This window comes from Lissotriton helveticus, chromosome 6, assembly GCF_964261635.1.
Source record: "Lissotriton helveticus chromosome 6, aLisHel1.1, whole genome shotgun sequence".
Lineage (NCBI taxonomy): Eukaryota > Metazoa > Chordata > Amphibia > Caudata > Salamandridae > Lissotriton > Lissotriton helveticus.
The window spans coordinates 470,403,024-470,429,277 of record NC_136067.1 but is presented as its reverse complement, the minus strand read 5'-3'; the positions used below and the strand labels follow the sequence as shown (position 1 = coordinate 470,429,277).

At 43.1% G+C, this 26,254-nt stretch overlaps 1 protein-coding gene across 1 annotated transcript in view; it reads left to right on the top strand.

The window, feature by feature from the left end:
• Window positions 1–26,254, top strand: part of CSMD1 (CUB and Sushi multiple domains 1) — a 4,503,734-nt gene that overhangs the window by 2,205,824 nt on the left and 2,271,656 nt on the right. Inside the window, exons 11-12 of the mRNA XM_078647516.1 lie at window positions 10,224–10,327; window positions 15,091–15,203. Coding sequence (XP_078503642.1) covers window positions 10,224–10,327; window positions 15,091–15,203 — 217 coding nt within the window. The remainder of the gene's footprint in view (window positions 1–10,223; window positions 10,328–15,090; window positions 15,204–26,254) is intronic.

Here is a 26,254-nt window from a genome sequence, read left to right as displayed (position 1 = left end):
CGAAAGCATTTATTTCGATTGACAATTCATCTGGCTATGAAGTAATCTTTTAATTTTTGATGCACTTAATATAAATTGCCTTTGGTGATAGATGTATGGAGATTGGAGTATTTGAGAATGGCCAGGTCAAGTTTGCGCTGTACAGCCAAGCCCTGGACCTTACTTTGTTTAATAACTTGTGCATTATAAGAGATCACCTACCCCAAATAAAAGCCTTGAATGCACCCCGGGCTGAAAATGAGGAAGCAGTGCCTATATTTATTTCGAAAAATAAATCTATGGCAAGACGCATTGTCATTATCCAATTTTTGTCTGATAATAGTGATTTATCAAAGCACCGCCTAGCCTGTTCAATCCTCTGATCCCTCAATGATACATAAAAAAAAGAGTTGAGTGGTCTGAGAAGCAGTCTGCTATTATACCGGTTTCCTTCTGCACAAATTATGAGACACCAAAAAGAAAAACAATCATAGAGGTGAAATTACATCATTTTGAAAAACAGGTATATTCTGTCCCCCTGAGGATGGTCCAGCTGCCAAGTATTGTTTTGGACAAAGTTGCTTCTCAATTTGGCTAAATAAACGTGATGAACCAGCTTATTTTGCTGCTTATCAATATGTGAGCAGTCCAGTCTGACATCCAGGATAATGTTAAAATAACCCCCTGAAACCAAAAGCTCCTTTAATTGCAGCATTAGGTTACGAACGGGAGGAAACATCATCCTCAATTGACCATGATAGCAAATAAAGTAGATAAACTGCTTGTGGATTCTAGGGCACATTAAAATCCATTTTGCCTTGAGATCTTTATTATCTGTTGCACCTCACATGGAAGATCTTGTGAGATTAAAACTGCCACTCCCCTAACTGCGGCACAAGCTGATGCATATTATGCATGCAAGGTAAGTCCAGGGATACACAGCTGTTTCACCAAGTTCTTGAGGTGGAACTCTTGGCGGAGGATAACCAGGGCAGAGGATGTTTGGAGCCACGCCAAAATGGACCTACATTTGGCCTGGTTATGAATTGACATTACAAGATGCAGTCAGGGAATTTCTAATATTTATACCCACTAAGCTCACTGGGGCTTAATTGAGCTATACCCTGACTTCCAAAAAATATTTAAACTGTAATCGGAATTCTGTGTATCCTGCCTCCCACCTCACCCCTCCATGTCATCTCGAAAAGGAAGATCTTGGAGCCTCCACTCATTGATGGCAAATACTTCTGGACTTTTCTACCTGAATTTTTCAACCTCCTCCCCCACCCAGTGCCCACTATTGTTAGAGCCCCACCCTTCACGGTCTCCCACAGGAGCGACCCCCCACACCACACACCATAGAGTGCGCATTCCCCTTCCTATAAGTGAGTGCCTTGACAATGCACTCACAACTTCTTCTACAGGTGATCAGCGACAGTGCAGAATGCTACATGACCCTTAAAAATAATAAAATGTGTGAAACATGCAAATAAAAGTGTGCTGCTTCAGGGGACAGGGCATTAAAGAATAAATGAGTCTGAACATCATATTAAGGGGCCCCTTCCCCCAACACTTACTCTCACCCCCCTGCATCAGACTTTTTAATAGATTGTAGGGAAAAAAAAGTCCTGGTACACTGAAAGGAAAATCAGTGATTAACCCTTATGAAGGACTTTCAATTTAGATTGCTGAACAATCCATGATGCTGCCCCTTGACTCTTGAAGATGTCAATCATTGCGTCAAATTTCTTTTGCCCTCATGCTGTGGATAAAGACATATAATAAAAAAAATATCCAGAAAGAATAATTTTGTACTGTTTGATATGTTTTATTCCTTATTGCTCTGGTCAATATCCATTCTTTCATATGAAAGTCTCTAAAGTTCACCAAAATAGTTTGTGGAGAAAGATGGGAACATGACGTACTCATATAATTGTAAGGTCCGCGTCATTAACTGCTAGTTCTGACTGGGGATATAGATTCTTTGTACAAAGAGGTATAATACACAAAGAATGCATTTAATATGTCACATTGTGCGTATAGGGTGTTGCCGGTGGGTGAAGATATTTCAACTAACGGGCCACTGAGGGCGTCTTGTCAGGCCAGCCATGCAAGGAAGCAAACAGATTTTTCTCCCTCTCTGTGTCTTGAATATATAGGCATTGAGATTGAAGCAGTGCAGTCACTCTAAAAGACCAGCATGTCAGCTTTTGGCCTCGTTTCATGTGGGCCCTCAGAGGCATCTCGGGTTGTGGCGTTTTCTAGGGTGGGTATAAGATTCTCAGTCTCTTTGATCTTTCTTTCCAGTTCCTTACTAATCCCTGCCACTTCTTCTATTGCCTGATATGTAACTCTCAGGATTCACAGAAAATCTGTTCTTCTAGACCTTCCAACGAAATACCCGATGTGGGCCCTGAATGACCGGGGCGTTCCACGCCACGTCTACTTTCTGTGATTGAAAGTGATGCGGCCCAGGTAGTCAGCATGCCCGATTTTGTCTAGGATGGAGGAAGAGTATAGAATATGGTCAAGGCATATATAGAGGTGGTGTGCTGCAGAATAACAATAATAGACTCAGGAGTGTGGGTGTAAAATCCTCAATGCATTTGTTAGTGCCCACCAGTGGACCAACTCCGCAAAGAGCTCCATGTGAAAGTATGGGGGAATGCAGGAGTGGGATGCGGGACATATTTAGCTGCAAGTTGAGCATGCAGTCAGTCCCCTCCTAGAATCTATGGTGTCCCAGTTTTATGCACTAATACTACAGAGAACACAGCCTAAAAAGCCACTCAGTCATTGTACGAGGCACAAATGCTCCCCAGTAGTTTGTGTGAGCTGTCACGTCAGCCCTCAACAAGTACATACTGCCCCTTTTTGTCTATAATAGCATTGAGTGCTTGAAAGGGGATGCCTGGCCAAATCCAGACTAGTGCTCCGTGGGTATGCAGAGTAAGTGGTGGAGCTAGCGGATCCCCTCCAACATCTTTGTAAGCTTTACATCTCTGTTGCCATTGTGTGTGTGTGTTTTTAAAGGACTATGGTGTGTGCTTTCTAACGCTTAATGTAGGAGTAAACTTAATAGCACTTTCTCACCGCATGCATTACCCACACATTCAGGGTGAGGTACCTGGTCTTAATGACTGGGGCCATATTGTAGGTGATTGTGTAAGCCCGGTCGTGGCGCTAGGCGATTCATGTGGAACTTCCTTTAATGGGCTAATGTAGCTACCCACCCTCTGTGCATTAGGTGATGTATGCATCCCTTGCTGAATCCATAGGGGGTGAACTGCTTTAACAGGGTAATTAACAATAACAACTTGTGGGGTCTACTGCAAATGGCAGCATGCTCAAACTGATGAAAGAGTTGAACCATTAATTAAGATGGGGCAGCGACTTAACAGTGGCAAACAGTGTGTAGGTGTGGGTCAGCCCTAGATTACAGCATCTGGTCTGCGCACGGCTCTCTCTGAGCTTATTGTGATCCTCTTGGAGAATGCCTGAGTGTGTGGGTTTGCTGTATACTTTATCATTTTACTACATTTGTTTGTATATTCTAAGTAAATTTTTTATACGTGATGTGGTGTTGAAAATGACTATATGCATTTTTCTTTATTGAAACCCTTGTTGCTGGTGAAAAGTTAACAGGGATACTCAGAGAAGACTGTTTACCTCACAGGTGTGTGAGAGCTGCAGCCCACATGTGAATCTTGTTTTCAACATTTCCTACTTTGAGTAATTTTAAGGCGTATATGACAGCTGTGCTTAAATGGATGCTTGATGATAGCCTCCAATGTACTCCAGGAAGACAGACATCTTGCCTTTTGCCCCACCCCAGCCCAACTGGAAGAATGGTTTTTGCCACAGGATGCCCCCTCCCCTCCCCGGCAATGGTAGCGTGCAATCTGGGGGTGAATTTGATAACACTGTATCTTTTTCAGTTCAGGTGGCAGGGGTACTAGGTACCTGCTTTGGCCCTTTAAAAATGCTAAAAGAAAATCCTGTATTTGCTTCTCCTCGTGCAGCAAAATACAGCGATTGAGGCTTTGATTACTTCTAGGTGGGACTATGCCAACTCACTTTGGTGGGGCTGTCAGCCTACCTACTGAGGAGATTGCAGCTAGTGCAGAATGCAGCCGCTCGTCTCTTGCTGCATCTCCCCATGAGAGCTCACATTCAGCCAGCTTTAAAAATATACACAGGCTACCAGTGAAATAAAATGTCAGGTTCAAAGGCCTAGTTCTTATTCATAGAGATATATATCATAAAGGCCCTCAGTACCTGTCCAATTTTTTCACTCCATATCAACCGGTTAGGTCACTTCGGTCCTCCAATTCCTTTCTCGATTTAGAAGCAAACAATGCGTCAACAGCTCCTAGTCATATTTGGCTGCCAAGGGGTGGAGGGCTTTTCCACTACAAATCCGAGCCACAAGGGACATTTTACTTTTGAAATACTTCTCAAGACATGGAACTTTGGGTCTGCCTTTTTAATTCTTTTTTTTCAATTGAACTAGATGTCGCCATTTGTGCTGGGATATGCTTGGAAAAGCTGTTGTGCTGTATAAATCCCGATATAATAATAAAAAATAATAACATTTGCCTGAGAAATTATGTGAAGAAAAACATTACAATGAGAAATTTTGTTCCCTTCTAAGGAAGACATTCTTTCATACAGTAAGTATTAAAATAGGGATTACTTACCTTTTTCCACAGCCATTCGAAGTTTCTAGCTAAATATACCTTAAATTTGTATATATTCGCCCGAATAGATGACTTTTTAGAACTTGAAAAAACATTTCAATGGTATGGAATTACTTTAGTCTTGCCTTTTGTTGGATGAATGAGACATAATTTTTGGATGTATGACATTACAACGCATGCATTTACATCGCAGGCCTTTATAACGTAAGTATTACAACGCAGTCCATTACAACGCATAGTGCTTTGGGGTGCTGGATAGTGAATTGTTTAATTTACTATTCCAACTCCAGTCCCCGTGGACACTAGGGAAGGTTATTGGATAGTAAATTAACCTATTCTCTATCCTAGAGCGCCCCCCAGAGCAATGCTTTGTAATAGTTTGCGTTGTAAAAGTTGCGTTGTAAAGGTAGTGCGTTGTAAAAGTTTCGTTGTAAAGGCTGTTCACCATAATTTTTCAAATATATCCATTAACAAGCATAAATGAATAGGTTTGCGGTATGTTCCAGGCGACGGTTTAGCCACATATTTAGACAATACTCTCCAGATGAAGAAGTAAATTCTTAGTCTGGGGGTACTAAATTTAAAAAACGAGTTTTTGGCAAGCACAAAATTAAAGGCGAGACAATAAGTGTTAGCAAATAAACACAACTATTTTAAAGGGTAGACTTTTGTACAATATTTCAGTAGTTTATCAAAATTCCCACATTCGCCACACATGGTTATAAACTCCTTTATAGCTGACTAGGATAAAAAAGTACTAAGCCACCAGTGCATCAGGTTGATCCATTAGCAAACCTTTACTCTGACAGAAAATGCTAGTATTTCACCTAGGCAAAGTGACATAAGTGTATCCAGTGGTTTAGATGGCAACACATCTCTTTTTCTGAAACAGTTTAATCAATATTTACTCACTGTCTTAAATAGTGGACAGTGATTAAAGAAATAAAGAGAATGAGCTTTTAATTCTGCTTTCCATTTTCGAGTCGAGTCATTTTAAAAGTAGACTATCACTTACCATTGCAATTGCATTTCCAGATTGTCCAGGTCAAATTGATGATCTTTAAGACCATATTTTGCATGGGACTATCAGATATTTTCTTGATGTGCCTATTGAGAAGAGAATTGGTCTGAAACTCACTCATACTTCTCAGATTATCTTTATTAGATTGTGTTCTTGGGTAAGAAGCCAACTGGTGATTGTTTAAGAGATCTAGTTCTTTTTGAGGCACACATAATCCACCAAAATGTTCAGTATACTATACAGAGGAAAATTCATGACATATGCCTACATCTCAATAGAGCCTGAGTCATATATGATATCCTGTATGTTATTTTGATGCATTTACAACTAAATATGGTATACTAAAAGCAGAAAGCCAGTATAAACATTTTTGCAGGCGGCAGATACAAAATGGTAACATGCTAGGTTAAGTTATGTACCACAGCACACTATGGTAGTGAATTAGCCAGGGTTCCCAATATGTACATCTTCTGCCTATTCTTTCCAATACACCCTTCCACATGGCAAGATGTTCCTTATGTCCACTAGCATGTTAGAGATATCCCAGACCAACAACCTTTTGTTTTCTACCAGGGGATGTAGCAGTAAGATAGTTTTGGGGGTACAAGCTGGAGGTAGATGGATTTTAGCAATGTTTAGGACTGTACAAAACCTTAGGATGTGAAATCTGCCATTGACCCTACATTCAGTCCAACATAATGCTGCCGCCTCTGACAGCTATCTTACAACTTTATAAAATGTGGGCATACAGTACTTGATAGAATGTGGTGGGTAGGCCATGTCACATGTCACATGAGGCATTGTGGTTTAGGGAACATAACTGCCCAGTACATGCAAAGGAAGGAGTGTAACGAAAGAAGCCATGCCATACCGTTGACCAAGGACCATTGGTCTCTGTTAGATTTCAGCTGATGGATATTCCACCTGCTGTTGTGGCAAATTGACTGCCTAAACCCATAGGGTAGAGGAAAATCGACCGTATTTCACACTTTTCACCACTGTGATGGGCAGATGGGTGGGTTTGTGGGCAAACCTCCAGCAAAAATGTGCCAGTGCCCATGCTGGATAGACTAACTTTATGTCACAAGTGTGAGTGGTATAAATAGGACCGACTTATAGACATACTTTGCTGACAACACATTTTGTGTTCAAAGAACAGTGGTGTGATGATCAGCATTAGGAGGGCAAGATTTGCCATGTTTCCACTACATTTCTTAATGGACATAAGTCTGCCAGGCATGGTGGATGATCAGCCATTCCAGAACAAGTGATTTAACAGCTATTTCCAATAGAGCTTCCTCCATAAATTCACTGGGCATATGGCTGAGCTGGTGGAAATTCTACTAGTGACACCTCAGACATTCAGCCAACACTAATTATGCAGGACACACCACAAGGGACATGGGACGAAAGTATGACTGTTTCTTGGTGTACTGTGTTTTTCATCCTTTAACTCAGACCCCATTAGTTTTAGAATTTTTTGAGAAGGTGAAGGGCAGTTGTATAGTGATCTATCAGTGCTAAATAGGGGCACTAAATTTTAGGAAATTGATATAATGAAAAAAAAATTAGGATTCATTGTTGCAGTGACTACCCCTTATGGACATCCATGCACTAAAGAGCAAGTATTGGTAACCTGACATTCGAATAACTATGAAGCTCCATCTACAATAGTAAATGTATGCAAAGTTGCCAATGGTGTTTATCTGCTTGATGAAAAAGGCCATTGCAAAAAATTGCATTTTGTATCATAACAAAAGTCTCTAATGCGTTAAACATACTTAGTTTCATATAGGGAATGAAGATTTAGTGGCTATTTTCTGTCCTTTACCTCCTTCAAGTTCATGCATACAAAATGTTGTTGCTGGTGTCAATTAAAGGTTATGCACTATCCATGTGCTTACACTACAAAAGAAAAGGTGGTTTGGTCAGAGACCAAGTGCGCCTCTTGAAATATGGTGTATCTGCACAATTTCAGCTTACCAGTTTGGGAGCAGTTTTGATCTTTCATTACTTTGCTTTCTCCAGAGTTAGTGATCTTATGAATAGTAAATCCAATAAGCTAGTGAAGAAATGCAATGAAAGTAAAGTCACCATATACAAAGAATCATATGTGATCAGGCGGCTACAGAACTGGTGGTTAGCAGATTTTGCACTGTAGATATGATTGATGCCTAGAGTTTGTTTCCCAGCTGGGTTATAGTGTGACTGTTAGGTAGTGTCTCAAAACTTCCACTGGTCCTTGTGGCACTATGACATTGTGTAATATGGTGCATAAATACACATGCAGAGGTGGATGCCACCATTTAGCACTGTTTTCCTGGGTCCCTTCCCTGATCTGGCCTGTCAGTCACCTTGTCTCTGCTTGACAAGCCCACTAGCCACCATTAAATCTTGCAACCAGCATGCAATCTGATATGCAGTTTTCCTGAGTAGAGTTGCGGTAGGGCATGTCATGTGATATTCTTTTTCCACAAGAACTGAAAGTAGTTCAGCTTACTGTCCAAACCAATCAAATGTTACCTGTTTGTGAGGGAGCTAAATAGGCATCCAGTTGTAACTGGGTGAAGTCTTTAGACAGACGCATTAATTGTGAATTTTTAACCAATTTTAAAACAACTCCGGTCTTGAGATAAGGTGCAAAATATCAGTGTTGACAATAGTTGTTACAGAGGGTGTCTACTGGCCAAAGTGAAATGTGTTCCAGGTATTTTTATCTAACAGGTTAGTACATCTATTTGACTGCTAGATCAAAAGCCCTAAAGTTTAAGAATGTGCAGCTGCGTGATTTATAATCTTCCATCTGATGGATCTTTTTAAGTTGACTCGGAGGCCGAGGGAGTTGGCAATATTACAATTCAACTTTTGTGAAGCTCATTTGCCCACACAATAAGGACCAGGCATCAAAGGTTGATGTTAAGTAGTTGTATTACCAGTTAATAAGCAGTTCAGTATATATGCATGTCAATAGAATATTAAATAGATACCGGATTGCAGCTGGCAAACTGAAATATGGTAATAGGTTCAGTCTCAGTAGGATAAGATATGAAATAATCAAAGCAATACAGAAACAGAAAATGAGAAATAGGTGTTACTTAAAGAAACTCCAATCCTCACTCCTAAACATAAATAAGTTCTAAAGTCATCTAATCAAGCTTTTAAGTCTAAAATAAAATGGATTATAGAGTAGGGTCTCAAGGAAACATGGAAATTCCGGGAAGGTGCCAGCATAGTAAAGGCTCAGGTAGAAGACTTCTGAGTTGAAAAAAGTGTTTAGCTTTAAGCTTCACACTTGCAAGAATAAAGAACGCAGAGAGGCCTGTCCCCCTCCAAGTCTAAGGGAATTTGCTCTATTCTAATAGAGTGAACACTAATTAAAACCAATAAAACGTCAACAACAATCATATCTCTTCCCATCCCACCAGGAACCAATCATTTAACTTCTTGTGGTATGCATTCATAACATCACTTGAGTTTCCCATTCCACAGAATTTGGACTTTTACTGCAACCTTGAGTACTCCCTGTTCCTGATACACAATGAATAGGAGACTTCATCTGCTCATTATGTCTTCATGCTTCTTGCCAAGATTTCTCTTCTCAGGCCTTACCATCAATAAACTAAAACATACAACAATACTCCTGTTCTCTTGCTAATGAAATCATGAGAATGCACCTGCAAAAGAAAGAACAAGCTAACCAAGCAAAATACATTTCATAATTAAGGACTTTAGTCAGACAAATTTTGACTAAAATTTGGACGTGCATTTCAAATGCATGGTTAAAGTTGTGCACATGTAACTCAAGAACATCATCGTTCAGAAGACATGTAAATGTGGCTTGAAGGATAAATGCAAACAGGACTACAGTATACATCTTCATGTTTAAAGTGAACATCAGTGCACCTGTTAACCCCTTCGACGCTCATGACGAGCTGGGCTCGTCATGAGGTAGCCTCCTCGCACGCTCATGACGAGCCCAGCTCGTCATGTAAAGTGCGGTTTTAAAAAACTCAGCACAGGAGCAGAATTCCGCTAGCGCGCATGCGGTTAATAACGCTTCAATTTTACATTAGTTACATTTCATTAATGCATTTAAATGTTCACACATGTTAATATTATTTATAGCATACAGTAAATATAATGTCAGAATAAATGCGAATTTGCACAATTATAAGCTTTAAAGGATGGCTCTAAATTGCACTACTTCATGTTTCGTAATTGGTACTCTGTGTCGAAATTAAATATTTAACTAAATATATAATTGCATTTTAATTGATGTAACTGCAGGGTGTTGTTTCTTTGCAGGATTTTAAATACCAGGTGCACAACATCTCTTCTGTGTTTCTGGTTTTCATTTACAAGTGAACATTACTCTATGAAAAGTTACTTTTAAAGACATATAACCAATGATCACCTTAGTATTAACACACAGGCAAAAAAAAACATTCTCTTCTTATGGTTTGCAACATATCAGTGTCATATTTTTACATGTTACTTATAATGAATTATTTATTTTCTTTTAGGTTATCAAGCTTGCATTTGAAGTATTTGAGTTGGAGCGTGGTTACGACACACTTACCATTGGTGATGGAGGAAAAGTTGGGGATACAAGATCGGTATTATATGTGTAAGTACATGAACAAAACCCAGAAAAAATGCTGTGTACAGAATAATGATAAATAAAGTACCTGAGTCGAATGACTTTCAGCTTTGATGTTGAGTTTAAAAAAAAGGTACATCATGCATTTCAAAATGAGGCAAACTAAATGAATGTCATCAAAACAGTGGTGTTTTTTCGAGTAAGGGTAGAAAAATGATGATAGTTAATTGAAAAAAGTATCGTATTTAAGCCTATTGCCTCCTCATTAAACAGAACCTCTAACAAACCTCTAAGAACCTACTGTGGGCCTTGGCAGGTGACACGTCAGCCGGCCTGGTCAGCAGAGGCTATGACCTATGCTTCCTTGGTAGTGGACTACTCACTATAATTAGAGATCCCCTCATCTAGTAGGGTTCCCAATAATGAAATTGCATTCTATACGATGAAGTTTGCTCATCCTTTACTGTTGAATGTCAAGCATGCCGGCCTGGGATCTCATGTTAACAAAACAATGAATTTGTGAGGAACCTACGAAAATGTGATCCTTTGCTGTCACAACCAGCAAGGAAATTGGTAGTTATTAATCCTTTCATTTCTTGTAAAATATTAATACCATTTACAATTTTTTTCTGGCACATGTTTATCTATTTCCACATTATTATTATTTTAGAATGCCGTTGTCTCGACCTTGTATTGTTTATCAAATTTAGTTGCTTTAAAAGAATGTTACGATACCTGCATCAAACATGCATGCTGCATTGTTTAAGAATTGAGGGGCATATTATCAAGGGGGTTTATCTCCGCTTTTTTGGCTTTAAAAGCCAAGAAAGCAGGGATAAAATTATCTCCCTATTACCTAGCTGTCGCTAACACCAGTTAGCGACAGCTAGTAGGAGATAGCGACCATCTTGGGCCCCACTTTGCATGTCAGTGATATTTATCACTAATGACATGCAAAGTGGGCGTGCCAAGATGTTAGCGACTGGAAACAGTCGCTAACATCGCTATCTCCTATTACCAACTTTTGGAGATATTCGCGTTAAGCGCGAATATCTCCAAAAGCTAACACCTGCCCCTGAGCAGTTCTTAGCCATGTTATCCAATGGGAGGTGGATAACATGGCTAAGAGCATTAGCTCGATAATGCATGAATATGGCTGACTTTTCAGCGATATTCATGCATTGCGGCCGTTTTTTATCGCATTTGCGATAAACCTTGGTAATACCAAGGTTTATCTGCGGTAAAAATCACCGCAGCTTAGCAGTAAAATTTCCTCTCTAACCAAGCGATAGCGATAATTATCGCTATTGCTTGGTAATATGCCCCTGAGCTATGCAATTCTACCCAACAGTGAGCCTTGAGTAGTGCAGAATGATTACTTAAATAAGCCATATATAGGTATATCATATGGGATACAGTTTTAGGTGCTCAGTCAGGCGAGAGTCTCCCTCAGCTAGTGAACCATCGATGGACTGAGGGATCTGCAGGAATATGTTGGTACAGAAGAAGAAATACTTGAGGGGGCTAAACATTATGGCAAGCATCTCTGTGAGGAAGATTGATTAAGCAATTTTATAGTTACTGGCTTCTTGTTGCCCTTTAATTATGGGGAATATCATAAAAAGACGAAAACTATTATGCTGAGCCCTGCTTTGCCTGATGATAATTTTGAATGCAACATATGGTTTGCTTTCAAAAACCACACACGTTCAGATTTGTTTTAGTCAAGCAAATCATAAATTTAATATCAACATTTGATTTGTAAATAAAGTATCATTCAACATTATAATTAGTATTTGTAGCCTTCACTGTGACTGTTCATGAACTTAGTCTCACTTCAACTTTCAACAGCAAGGGGATTTATATGTGCATAGTAGGCACATACTTTTTACCGTTTAAATAATTTGCATACCATTGTAATGCGGTGTAACTAGGGGCCTCAAATCCAGCCCTAAGGGGGTAGCAAGAAATACTACGGGGTAGTTTAGTGTTCGAGGTGTGGCCAGTGACAGGATATACATGTCAACATTTTTCACACACTGGCATAATGAATACTCCACTTCGGGAACTTGTTCTAGGAGAAAAAATGTTTGATTGTGCAGAAAATAAACTCAAAACTGCAAAGTATTTCAACATTACAGATTTGCACATTTTTTTAAAGCCTAAGCGTAGACACTCTTTGCTCTGTGAAACTGATAGGTCCCATCCACACATTTATACTGCGCTTACAGCAAATAGTCCATAAGAACTTAGTTTTCGCTTCATATAGATTTCCAACTAACAACAACAAAACTATGATGAGAAAATTGACCATGTCTTTGGGAATATAATTTCATGACGACTCATGAAGCACACCAGAAGAAGCATCACAAAGCTAAAGCCAGTATAATAATGCCTAGTTTTCATAGTAGTAAACATTACTCCATGGGTACTCTTTTCTCGTTACTGCCTTTATACTCCTTGCCAGAGATAGCTGTCTTTCATTCAACCATTGTGCCACACTCAGGCCAGTGCTGCTAGAGAATAGTGGGTGTGCTCGAACCCATAGTTGAAGTTTCTCCTTTACTATTCAGTGTTCCTGTAAGAATGTAACAGGGACTTAAACATGCATTCCCCAACTGTGCACCAACAAATCAATCATTGAGACATTAGGGTGTGACTTATAGATGGCACAAATCGAGAATAAAGTTCCCCAGTGGTGTGTGCCAAATGTTACTTGGCACAAAAAGCAATGGGTAAAAGGTTTGCTTGGTATGCTGACCCTCGTGGTGGCATCAAGCTAGGCTGATGACATTCGATCTACTCTTAAAATCTCTGAGATAGGATACACTTTATAGTATGGAGTGGGATAAGGAAGAGGACATTATTTGGTACATGAGTAATTTGTAAAGTACACATTAGTGTGTATGGCTATTAGCAAAATCAAGTCTAACTCGACCTGAAAAAACACGGGTTTTGGACTCAGCCCACACAGTTTCTCACAGTCTCCACCACTTTTACTGAGAAATAACCGTAATGACACATGACCAGCCGATGGAACAGGCATTTTGCTTCAGGAGGCATGCTCAGTTCTTGATGTCAGTCCCATTTACTTATAAACAAACAAATGGAGGAGTACCCCCAGGAGGTTCCTTTATGCCTCCGTCAGAAGAATAGAGGTGCACAAAAATGCCTGAAAGGACAAATTCATCTTTTGTTAGAAGAGCCCTCACTCACCAACCTAGTTGGTGACATGCTTCATCATCGGGGTCCCACCTGGAGAGCAGATTGCCATCCGGGTGTGCTGTGACACCTGACTACAGTGGAGCGGGTTCATTTTTTTGAATTATTTGTGAGAGTAAAAAAGGGGTTGGAGATTTAAAAATTTTCCAGTAAGCTACTCACTATCAAAACTTTATTCTGGAGTCTCTGGGCAACAATAACATTTCATAAACTGGACACTATGCCAGATTAGGTAGGACTATGGTATCAAGGATTTTGTAGTGAAAAATAAAAATGGTCTACATGTTTCAACCGCTGCTATGATTATTGGGTTTTTGTCAGGACCAGTGGTGGTAGCCCGGGTGGTATACGCTCGCTAAGGTGTACCCTGCCCTTGACTACGAGGAAACAATCACCCAAAAATGTTTAAGTGGTTGTAGAATTTCTTTCTCCAGGGTTCCTAGAAAAAAAGAACTTGAAGCGCTATAGTAGTATGCCTCGTGGGTGTCGGGTTTGCACAGACCAGATCCTGCAATGATTTGTGAGCAGGCCTGAAAGGCTATTTCGCCTAACCTGCAAATCCCCTTGGCGCCCCGTGTGTGTTAACCGGAGGCTCCGAAGCGGAGGCATACTCCTATAACGCTTCAAGATCTCTTTTTCTAGGAACCCTGGAGAAAGAAATTCTACAACCACTTATTATTGGCCAAGGGGACTAAGAGTATTCCCGATATATATATATATCAGCTCCAACAACACCAGCACGATGCACTCGCAGACGGGTGCATTTAATGCGGGGGAGCACCCGCAATCAATTGCCGCCTCACTCTCCTCTCACAGATTTCCATCCAAAAATAAATATATATATATAATATAATAAATATATATATATATATGAACCCTTTCTCTCTTACTGTTTTCCCGAGTCCCATTTACTTGCCACAACTTCACCCCTCTTTTCAGCACTCACATTTTAGTGTTTCAAATTAAGAATTTTGTTTTTACTTGCTGTTCAACTTGTGCTTTCTGTTTTTGCTTGCTTATTTATAGACGCATGCACTGTTACGCTGACACAGAGAACCTTGAGCCAGTTCCATATTTATTCTTGCTATTGATACATATTTTAAGCAGCTTACGTCCTTTTGTAGGTTGCATCTATGTGTAAACAGAAAAAAACTACCTGTATTGCTCCTTACATCTTCTCTGATTCGTCGGGCGAAATGCTGCACTGACCACACATCATTTAAGCAACATACATTTAATAAGCGATGTTTGCGGTCTGGTATTTAAATTGCTTGAGTTATGGTCTCGCATATTGTATCAGCGGTAAAAAGACTGACACTGTCAGCATTTCAGAAAAGGCTACTTTTATTGTATACGTTCTCTTAAAAATGTAAGCTATTTTATATCCGTACTTCACATTTGTGTATATTTCTACCTTATCATTTAGACCAATGCATTTGAAAAGTAATCAAAATACGTTTTCCAGAACTACCTAATTTTAGCACAGTAGGTAACGTGAAATAAAAAAAAATAGCATTGTCTGCTGCAGAAATAATGTTTGTTATTTTATTATTTGTTTGCAAACTCAGGCTTACTGGCTCCAGCGTACCAGATCTTATTGTGAGCATGAGCAACCAGATGTGGCTCCATTTGCAGTCAGATGACAGTATTGGCTCTCCCGGATTTAAAGCAATTTACCAAGGTATGATTTGCAATATCAAAGTGGAATTAAACTGGTGCCTTTCGTGACGGTGCATAATTTTACACCTGCACAGGTAGATTTAACATTCCTTAATGATAAGCTAGAAACAAATGCTGTGAAATGTAAAATTGTACTCTTGGCGTTCATTTTGCTCTATGGCACAAGTGTTTCCCTTCCGAATTAAAAACAGGGCAGACGAGTGCTGCTTTTATTACGAAAGAACCTGGCGTTCCCATTAGCTGGCAGATATTATTGCCCTGAAATAGGTTATTTGTTTGCTAGCAATTGCAAATTTCTCTACTACTATGATATTCTATTTAAAGACAGGAAAAAAAGGGAGAAAAGAAGCACACGTTGCAATGCTCGAATGAGAGAAGCTAAGGGGGTATTCCAAACTAGGTATGATCTGAAGCACTGCTGGTATGAACCAGGGCAGGACTGGCCGTAGCGGGCAACAGGTGTTTCCCCGGTGAGCCAGAGGGTTGCAATATAGGCCACCTGTAGAAAAAGCAAAGCCGGAGCGGTGCCTCTCAATAGCACCCCCCCTGCGGCGGGTCGAGTAGCAATCACCCAGTAGCTTCCAGTCGGCCGTGATTACAACCCGTAGAAGAGGTAGACTAGTAAAAAATATATTACCCAGGGGAAGATGAACTATTTAATCTCTTTAAGTGCAGCTTGCATCGAGGCAAACAAGTCCACTGCATTATTGTCCAACTATTGGTAGACATTTAAGCTCTGTTAATTAGAACAAATCTCACTACCCCTAGAAATATTTCTTGACAACTGATAGGTCCCTTACGCATGGCCCTGAGCAAATGGATATATATCCGGATAAGATTAAAGAAAGAGTGGAGATGAAAGTTAGTACTACAGGGGATATAAATGTTTTGGAGGCAGTTAATGCATATTTTAAATGTATCTTAATATGCATCAAGGTTTACACTTGGGAATCACCCGAGCAGGCTTGTCAGCAAATGGTACTTGAAACCTATAACAAATAGGAAACCCCTCAACTGAGTATGGTAATTTGCTTGCCCATTCAGGAGCTGGTGTCTGGGATATATTTTTAGCTAAAAAGAGATTTTGAACAGAGAAACAATATTATGAAAAATACTTGAGTAACATGGCTGCAAGTAGGTCCCGCTCACAGTTTTTACCTTCGGACTTAAAAACTTTTCTGGACCTTTTTCCCATGGGGTCCCTTGATGCTCTTCACCAGGCCGGATTTGGTGAGGGTTCGCCGGCCTCGGATTTCTTCTACTCCCGGACAAACTCTTGAAGTCGGACCTACGGAGCTTTCAGCTGGACGAACCTGGATGGCTTGGCCGGCTCGCGGCTGAAGGTAGGCGGCTTGGTTGACCAAGTTGAGTCGGTTCCCCTATGGAGCTTTTTTCAAAAGTTGCCCCAACGTTCTCTAAACTCCTGGAACTTCTTCCTGAAGTTCCCCAAGTGGTCCCAAAGTGTCTCAAACTCACTCTAAAGATGGTCCTTCAAAGTTGAAGACATCAGTTCGCACAATCCACTTGGACAAAACTCTTACAAATCCACTGGTAGTTCTCGAGGATCCTTGGTGGTGATGTTCCAGGTGAGCTCTGTAACCTGTAGCTTGCAGGGAGTCCACTGTTTAGTTATTTTAAAGCAAGGTAATCCACAGCCCTGTAGTTTCAGCTGGTACAGTCTTCAGAGGGCAGGCCTTAGAATGTGCACCCCAACTTCTCAGCATGGTAACTTCTTGCTTTCTTAAGTTTCAAGCTGCAGATCTGAAAGACTCTACCCCTCTCAAATACTTATTACAAGTTCTCTGGGTCAAGCAAGAGGTCACTCCTGACCAATGGGAGCAGGGCAACTCCCCATGGATGACCACATCCTGTAGAGTGTGGCATTATTTTGTCCCAGAGTGCACCAAATCCTCCAAATTCATAATGGCTGATTTTCCAGCAGGGAGGTAAGAGCTGGCTAAACACCCCCCTAGGATGGCTACTTTCCATAGCCTCTCCCCCTGCATCTGTGCTCTCCTTCCATAAGCCTAGCTCCGTCCTGGGGTCACAAGAGTGAAGTTGTAACTGACACTGAGCCTGTCCCCTTGCCTTTGAAGACCGTGGTTTAAGACTCCTCCCCCTGCTCTGGCATTCTTGTGTAGCAGCACTCTGCCCTCCCAGCAAAGCTGGAAACCGCAGGCGCTCCTTATCACCTCTTCAAAACAGCCTAGCTAATCCACTTAACTATGACCAATCAGGACAGACCACTGGAAGGCTGATTCTGGGCCTACAAACAAGAAAGTCTTATATCGTCTTGTCTATACATTTTAGGAGAAAGTCAACAATATCATATTGTTGGCTGTATCACTAACATTCTGGTAAGTCTTTGAATGGAAGTTCTATCATTCTCCTATCAGGAGTTATTAGTTAATAACCTCTTGCCAGGTTAACCTATGTGGCATGGGATTAGCAATGGGAAAATTGACTTGGGCCATTTTTCCAGCACGAGGGCTTATAAAAACATATTCTATAAGTACTCCGCCTACATCTACAGGACCCCCTCCCCATGGAACAAATAGGGGAGATTTTGGGGTTCTGAATCCGTAGAAGTATTGCAGATCCTCCCTCCACAGTGGTCCTAGCATCAAAGTCAAATTTGAGCAACACTTTATCACAATGTGGAGAATGAAATGTGAACTTTCACTTAACCCAGGGCATAAAAAACGCATTGTATAAGGGTCCACCTTATACATATCTGACCCCCCACCCCTGGAACACCTAGGGGAGACACTGGGGGTTCCTAATATTCCAAAACACTGTAGGTTATCCATTTTAAAGTGCCCCAAACACCAAAGTCGAGTTTGGGCACAAGTTACTTTATAAAAGCAGTCCTGCCACCCAGGCTACCTTTAAACTGACCTCAGGCTTCAGCAGTGCTCACATGGAAGTGTAGAGAAAGCTTCTGGCATCTAAACTGACATTCCCTGTTGTGTATTAGGGACTTCTAGGTAGATGTAATCCCCCTACCCTATTATTTAAAGGTCTCTCACAGGGTAGGTCATGCAAATCACAGGGGTACCCCATACCATAGTGTACCCTCGTGTATGTAGGTGTTTTAACTGTATTCTAAATGTGCCTCTTTTAGCATAGCACTGGCCCTGGGCCTTGTTAGGCAGAGCCCAGGGTCAGTCAGAGTCAGTTACCACCAGTACCATTCAGCAAAAAGTTGGGGTGAGCCCTGTGCACGGGATGACTTTGCAACAAGATGTTATTGTAATTTTCCCTCTGGGCCAGTCTTTTGGCCTTTCCGCAGTATCCTCAAGGGACGGATATGGGGGGAGCTTCCATTAGGCCTGCCTCTCTCTCCTCTTTCAAAATGACTGAAGGCACTTTGTATTAGCTTCCTCCAATTGCTTTGAGAACAGCCACATCAGTGTTCCAATTCAAGGCCCCAGCAGATCTGCTCCGCACACAGTGCAACTCTTCTCACCCTCGACCGACTCCTCAGGCTGCGAGGTAAGGTCTTCAGCAAACAAACTCCCCACTCCACTCAGTGCTCTGCAGTAGAGCAGTCCGGCATTCGGAGGAGGAAGCCCAACGCTTTTGCTCTCAGAGGAGGAAGCGCAACACTTCATGATTCTCCTCGCAGAGCCACTGTAGCATTCACTGTGGCCCACTATAGTGAATCAAGGGTCTACCAGTCACCACTTCACAAGATAAATGACTAATTGATGCTTATGCCGGAGTTGACCTAGCCCAACCGCCATGTACATCTCTGGAACTGTGGATGTAAAGACGAAAACTTGTCTTTCTGTTTGAGGCCTGTGTGGAGAGCTCCTCCTCTGTGACTACAGGATCTCAACAAGATGCAAAAGGTATTTTTCCTGAAGTGTCCTGCTGACCAGTAGAAACTCAATGGCTTCAGTGGTACTGAGCCCAACAGGTATTTCACTTTGAGGGGTCTTCAGCAGATGCAACCAGCAACCTTGCCACGTTAAAGGATTATAACTTGTATTTCAGAGACTATGTTAGAAGGTAAAATCATTGTATGGGAAAAGCCTCCTTGGTGTATCCGGGTCGTGATCCATCGTGGTTGGCCTGAAATCAGGCTTCACTCTTGGCTAACCATGAAAAGTGACGATGGGGCGTGTCCTACAGCCTAAGATGGTGGTCGCATAAGCGACAAGCTCCAGGCTGGGCCGTTTTAATCCGATAACAAATCCTGACCCCGTGGCAGCAGTGGGGCTGGAGCAACCATGATCTGAGTCGGAACACGGTGAGACAGAACTGGCGGAGTTTGGCGTCCCGGAGGGACGCCATTTTCTACCCTGTGACAGCGAGACGGGCCTACTGCACTCAGGGCCTGCAGGCTGGGTGTGGCCTCCAGCCGCACCGGAGCATCCTGCCGTGAAGCTGCCTGTGATGCATCCGCCAGGCTGACCTGACTATGTGGGTCCCAGGCTTGGACCTAGACTCTTTGGCCCAGCGGGAGCACCCGGAGAGCTGTGACACAGCACAGTCAGCAGTGAGGTGCACGACTCCTTCCTTCTCTCCCCCGTGGTGGGGTGGCAGGTTGCTGACAGCGAGTGTTGGGGACCGTGACTGCACCATGGATATGGAGGTTGGTGCTGCTGGCCCTCCGGAGTGAGCAGACTGTTCTTCCCTGCTCACCCACTGGCTTTCCTCAGCACGAGGCGCGGAGGAGCTACCCGGTGCTGCTACGGGCCCTTTGGAGACTACGTATTGCCGCCACCCTGCCTGGTTTGACGACGTTTGCCACTGGACAGGCTGGACCCGGGGGTGCAGGATATTGAGTTCCAAATGCACAGGCTCACTGGATAGCCTGGCCTGGTTGAGAGTGGCTTACTAGGCCTCCTGCGCACTGACGGGTGTGGCTGCTGGCAGCAGCGGTGAGATAAGGGGGCGAGTGGCATTGGACCGGAGCTGGGAGTACAACGCAGCATTGGTGGACGCGCAGAACTTTCCCCACCCCTTCCCCCCTGGAGGAGCAAGCTGCATTGCGACCTAGCGCCCGCAGCGGGATGGACTGCGGAGGTGACGCGGGGCCTGGAACCATGCGGAAACTTGGTATTGCCTCTGTGGGAGAAGGGCCTGCTGACACCTGAGCTTCCCTAGATATGGACAAACAGCAGGGGGCTGCGACCTGGGCACAGAACCATGTGAAGCACTGCATTGCGTGAGACACGGATGCGGCCTAGTGTGGTTGTTACAGAAAGTGCTCCCTGGGCTCCCCCCTCTGCTGCTGGTGGTGGCTGTGCATGGTGAACACCTCCCCGCTGTGTACAGGGTCCACCTGGACCGGCATACGCAATAGGCAGAGGGACAACTCGAGCCAACTCGAGGTCGAGTAAGAGGGATCCCATTCACCGCTGTCGGAGTCCTCATCTGTCAGATCTCCGAAGATGGCGGCGGACAGTGCACCTGCCCCAGCAGCGGACAAGTTAGACATGATCCTACAAGAAATTTGTGACTCCCGCTCTGCACTAGAGAGTCAACTGGGCACAATATCAGTGGACCTGAACTTACTTAAAGACGACCACCGAAAGTTGTCCAATAAGGTGAAAAACACTGAACACGCAGTAGGATCGGCGTATTTTTTAAATACACTAATTCTACCGACATACAAACATTTAGATACCTCCCGCAAATTAGAAAAGGGGACATTCAAGTGTAACATTTCAAACCTTCAATGAATGAAATCACACATAAGGTGGCACGTGGGTTCCCAAGATGGCTTGTAACAATAAACAAACTACAAACATGGCGCGACCAGTCGCTATGTAACGCCGTGAAGGCGAATCTACGCAATACACCTAAAAAAAAACTATCAAAATGGCTCCCGTAAAATGCGAGCCCGTGAGGAATAGAGTTAAACAATTAACAATTGCTAATTATTCAATTATGGAGAACTCAGTTCTCTATATAAGATCAGAACCTCGACACGCTCTCACTGCATTTCCGGGAGAGAGACGGTGTCCGACGTTACGCGCTAAAAAGCAATAAGGTAAGGAGTATGCGATGTGGAAGTTAGCTTCACCGCGGGAAGGGAGGTACGTAACGCCATACTGTGAATGTCGTAATTCGGCTCCACCTAAACCTACCCCAAGACATAGCCAAAATTATAATGGATAGGAGGCTGTGCATTAAACGGGGTCTAGGAGGATCGCCAATAACGTGATCTAACATCTAGATGGGAATGGGAAAGAACAGTACAGAAATACTATGTCACGAAGGGGAGAAAATAGATGCTGAAATTTTAAACGAATAGAAATACAGGCTCGCATACCGGCTTCGAATAATCAGGCCAGGACTGCGATTTCGTATAGACCATTGGCCCCCCATGGGGGCAACAATAACCCCAAGTAGGGAGCACATTGGGTTAACGTAATACGGGATCCAGCGAAGCCACCATACGCACCGTTAGTCCCATTGGGTGGCCACGCATTTTTTTCTAAATAAAAGTATCCAAGATGATTAGATATGTACTAAATATGCTCCTTGTACCCAGGTGACTACTGGAGGAGCAAGAAACCGCATGAATAAGGGTTAAGGATTAAGATACCCAGAGGGCGTACTAGACCTCGTAAACACAGCGAAGTCCTATCCAGTAACTGTATCTATGACTCCATTGGTATGTATATGCACTTAAATTTGGTCGATATAAAGAGTGCCTCTTAATGAAGACATAATTGAACATCATGATCTGTCAATCTATAAAGGCATCATTCGAGCCCGTGTCCAAAGTGAAATTCTGCGCAGATTGAAAGTCGCAAGGACATCAGGAACACTAATCTCCCCAATTTTAAGTAAGTGTAATCAAAGATAATTATTGGCCTTCTCTATTTTAGGAAGAGAGGTGAGATTATTTACTCAACTTTCCTATTCATTTTAGAAGCCGTGGCACATACATTGATAGTACCACAAAGATGACAAAAGAAATACTTTGTTGAGAGGTCCAGATTCCCAAAAGAACGACCTATGGCACAATGATCTAAGTAAGACAATATTAACTAGAAAATACCAGTGACACGGTATGAAATATGCACACAACTAGACAGAATGCACTCTCAATTAGCTGAACAATACTAATTATATGTATTCGTTTTTTAGAAAGAAGAAATATTGTTTTTTAAACATACGTCTGTCCTGAAGAAGGTGCCACAATACGACAAAGCGCCGAAACGCGTCGTCTAAGGATTTTTTAACTGTTTTTAACATGAATGTGATGATACTGTATATTGATTAGATTTATGTGTACAAGTAACCAATGTATATGAAATAGTGACTCTGAGCCAGGAATTGTAAAAGGAATTGTTAAATGAATTGGCGAAATCTGCATCAGAGCACATGATTACAAAAATGTTATGTAAAATGTGTATGATAAAATGTTTTAATGAAAATAATTTTTAATAATAAAACTTGAGAGACTACAGTAATTTTAGTGTTGTGTAGCAATAATTATCGGTGTCACTACTTAGCACAATTTAAAGGTGAAATTTGTGTGTAGGCCTTTTGGTCACTGAAGTTAACAACACAGAAAGGAATTTTCTTTTTTGACACTGTTGATACCCAGTCCTTTCTGGTTGCTGGGAAACTCATTTTTGAAAGAAAAACACTGAACACCAGCTGGGCACCATGGGGCCTCAAGTTGCTGAGGGGGATGCAACAACAGATTGATGCCTTACACGCCCTGGCTGATGATGCGATAGGGCGGGCGAGGCGCAACAACCTCAGAATAGTGGGTATGCCCGAGGGGACGGAAGGGGTCAATCCTAAGACCTACATCGAAGAATGGCTGCCAACCGTGGTAGCGCCCACGGGTCTATTGCCGCACTTTACTGTTGACCGTGTCCCTACAAGGCACCCCTTACCGAGAGCAAATCCACGTCCAATGCTGTCCCATATTAGGAATTATAGGGACTGGGACAAGTTGCTGCAAGCGGCGAGGGAACAGGCCCCACTGCGGATGAAGAACGTGAGGATTTCTATATTCCCGGACTATGCCCTGGCTGTCCAGGGAAAATGCTTTTCTTTCATGGAGGTCAAAGCAAGAGTCTGTGCAGCGGGCTTAACATTTGCACTACTTTTTCCGGCCAAGCTCAAAATCAGTCACGACCAATGGCCCCGAACAGAGTCTAGACCCGATGCAGGCGAAAACACAGCGGCCCCCCGCCAGCGCAAGAAGTTGTATGGTTACACAGAGTGGAGAAACTCCTCCCCTGCCACGCCAACAGGTGATGCCACTCAGAGCCCCACGGCCGGAGATTAGCACTAGCCCTTGTGAGACAGCCAACTCTGACTCTGATTTTGGGGGGAGTATGGCCTTATTCCCGTCAACATATACTCACCTTAGTCAAGACCCATTAGGCTGATTATAGTGGATTCACCCCCACCTTCTTTTTGGAATATTGTAGACGCCACACTGCCGGGACCATGTCCACCCACTTCAGCGATTTCCTAATCGATATGGGTTGCTACACTCTCCACAGGTCTTTATTGCATTGTGCTAGTTATGCTGCTATTTGCACCTGGAGATCATGAGGGAATGTCGGTTAGTATAATGGCCCGGCCCGACTTGGGCCTGTATCTTTTCCATTGCTCAGGTAACTTGTGTGTTCCACACGTGGCCTACCCCACAAGCGTAAGCTAGAGTTCTAACTGTAAAATGTTTTTCCAGTTTTACACAGTTTGGTCGGACGAGGTTCTATCGCTGGACCCAGTATTGGGGGTTGTTTGCATTGATGTTATGGTTCCTGTTTATTCTGATCGGGGGTTCTGGGGTCCGGGGTGGTGGGGTGGGGGAGGGACTGATGGGGCTGCTGGGCTGCTGGTTTTACAATTGCAAATGTCGGTTGAGAAACTGTATACTGTCATATCCTGGAATATTTGGGGGATGGGGTCAGCCCAAAAATGATGCAGAATAGTAGCCCAGCTACATCGTCGCAAGGCCAAAATGTCTCAAGGAGATGCACCTTTTACAATGTGAGGCATGTTAGCTACAGAGGAGGTCGCACGGCCAATGTTACGCTACGGCATACTCCTCCTTTTCTAGAGGGGCTGCAATATAGATACGGATGGGAATCTCATTTTCTAATAGTGAATCCTGCATAGACGACCAAGGCAGGTATGTTCTGATATGTGGGTCCCTGGATTGCAGGCAGGTAGTGTTGGCCTCCATATATGGCCCTAACCTAGATCAGGAGGCCTATCTCTCCATGGGAACACAGGCACTATCAGACTGGGTACAATTCCCATGGTTATTAGGTGGGGACTTTAACGCTGTGTTTGATGTCCACTGGGACTGCTCTCACCCCCCTTTGTCGAACACCAACGCTGTGCTTCAAGCTGCCGCACTGACGAGGTGGGCATGGGAGTTGAACCTTGTGGACGTCTGGAGATCCCAACACACAAATATGCAGGAATATTCTTTCTACTCACACCCACATAACCTACATACCTGATTAGACCACTTCCTTTGCACTACATATCTGTTCCCTGCCATACATCACAGTACGTTACTGGGGAAAACCATCTCTGACCATAATCCTATAGAATTGGCGCTACATTGGGGGCGGGTCCCTACGCCTATCCCAACATGGCAGCTGCAGCCTGCGGCTTTGGAAGATCAGGTGTTTCAGGCAAAGTTGGCTGACACTGTTAATACGTATTTTGCTGACAACAAGGTCACAGCTTCCACCAGGTCGATTGAGTGGGAGGCTTTCAAAATCACAATACGAGGGGTTGCTATGGGAGGTTTGGTAGGAATTAGGAGGGTGGTGACCAGAGACTTGACAGACTTGGAGGACAGACTGCAGAAATTGGAAGTGGTGGATCAGGGACATGTAACAGGAGTATAGCAATTGCATGAGGCACAGATAAGGTACGCCGAGCTACTAGAGTGACTCCGGACAGTAGACTTTCATGCTTACACGTTGCGTATGCATGCTGAGGCAGATAGGGTTGGCACGCTGCTGGCATGACTGATTGCTCCCCCACAGGCTCCCACTCCCACTTTGGGGGTGCGCGATGCTCGTGGCCCGTTACTAACCACCCAGAGTGACTTTGACAGGACTTTCCACAGCCATTACACTACTCTTTATAGCGCATACCCATCGGACAGATCTGAGGAGACGGTGCAATTCCTGGCAGCCTTGGACCTTCCCAAGGTCTTGGATGCATCTGCTGAGTTTTTGGCGGCACCGATTACCATAGAAGAAAAACGGGTTGCAATAAAAGCACTGGCACGTAATAAGACCCAAGGCTCGGATGGCCTACCTGTAGAATTTTACTCCACTTATGTAGACGCATTGGCCCCAAAGTTATTACAGCTGTATGTCACCTCCCTTGAGGAGGGCACGCTGCCCCCCACTACTAAGAAAGCAATCGTCACGTCTCTGTTGAAGCCAAATAAAGCTCCCACCGACTTGACATCGTATTGATACTTAATACGGAATATAAAATCCTGAGTAAACTATTGGTTTCCAGATTGCTCCCCCTGTTGCCAAAATCAATACACACAGATCAGTGTGGCTTTATTCCTAAGCATAGTACTTCCCTCAACATTCGTCGATTACAAGCCTTGATGCATGCGGTAACAGAGGCATTGCCATTGGCTGGATTCCTGTCCCTAGATATAAGGCAAGCGTTCGATACCTTAAGCTGGCCCTATATGCTTACCTTGTTAGAGAAATTTGGTATACCCCCAGAATATTGCAAGTGGATTCAGTTGCTTTACACTGATCCCACAGTCTGCGCCAAATTGGGATTGATCATATCGCCTGCATATCGTATTTATAGGGGGACTCACCAGGGTTCCCCCCAGTGTTTGTGTTAGCATTGGAGCCAATGGCGCAGCAACTGCACTGCGTGATGGCCACATATGGCATACCGATACAGCCAATCACACATTCAGTCTCACTCTATGCGGACGATATGCTGTTATTTTTTATGTACCTTTGCGTGAACATGTGGGTCGTTGCCATTGTATTCTCACAGTTTGGAGACATCTCTGGTCCGCGCCTTAATGCCGCAAAGTCAGTGGCATATTCCTTC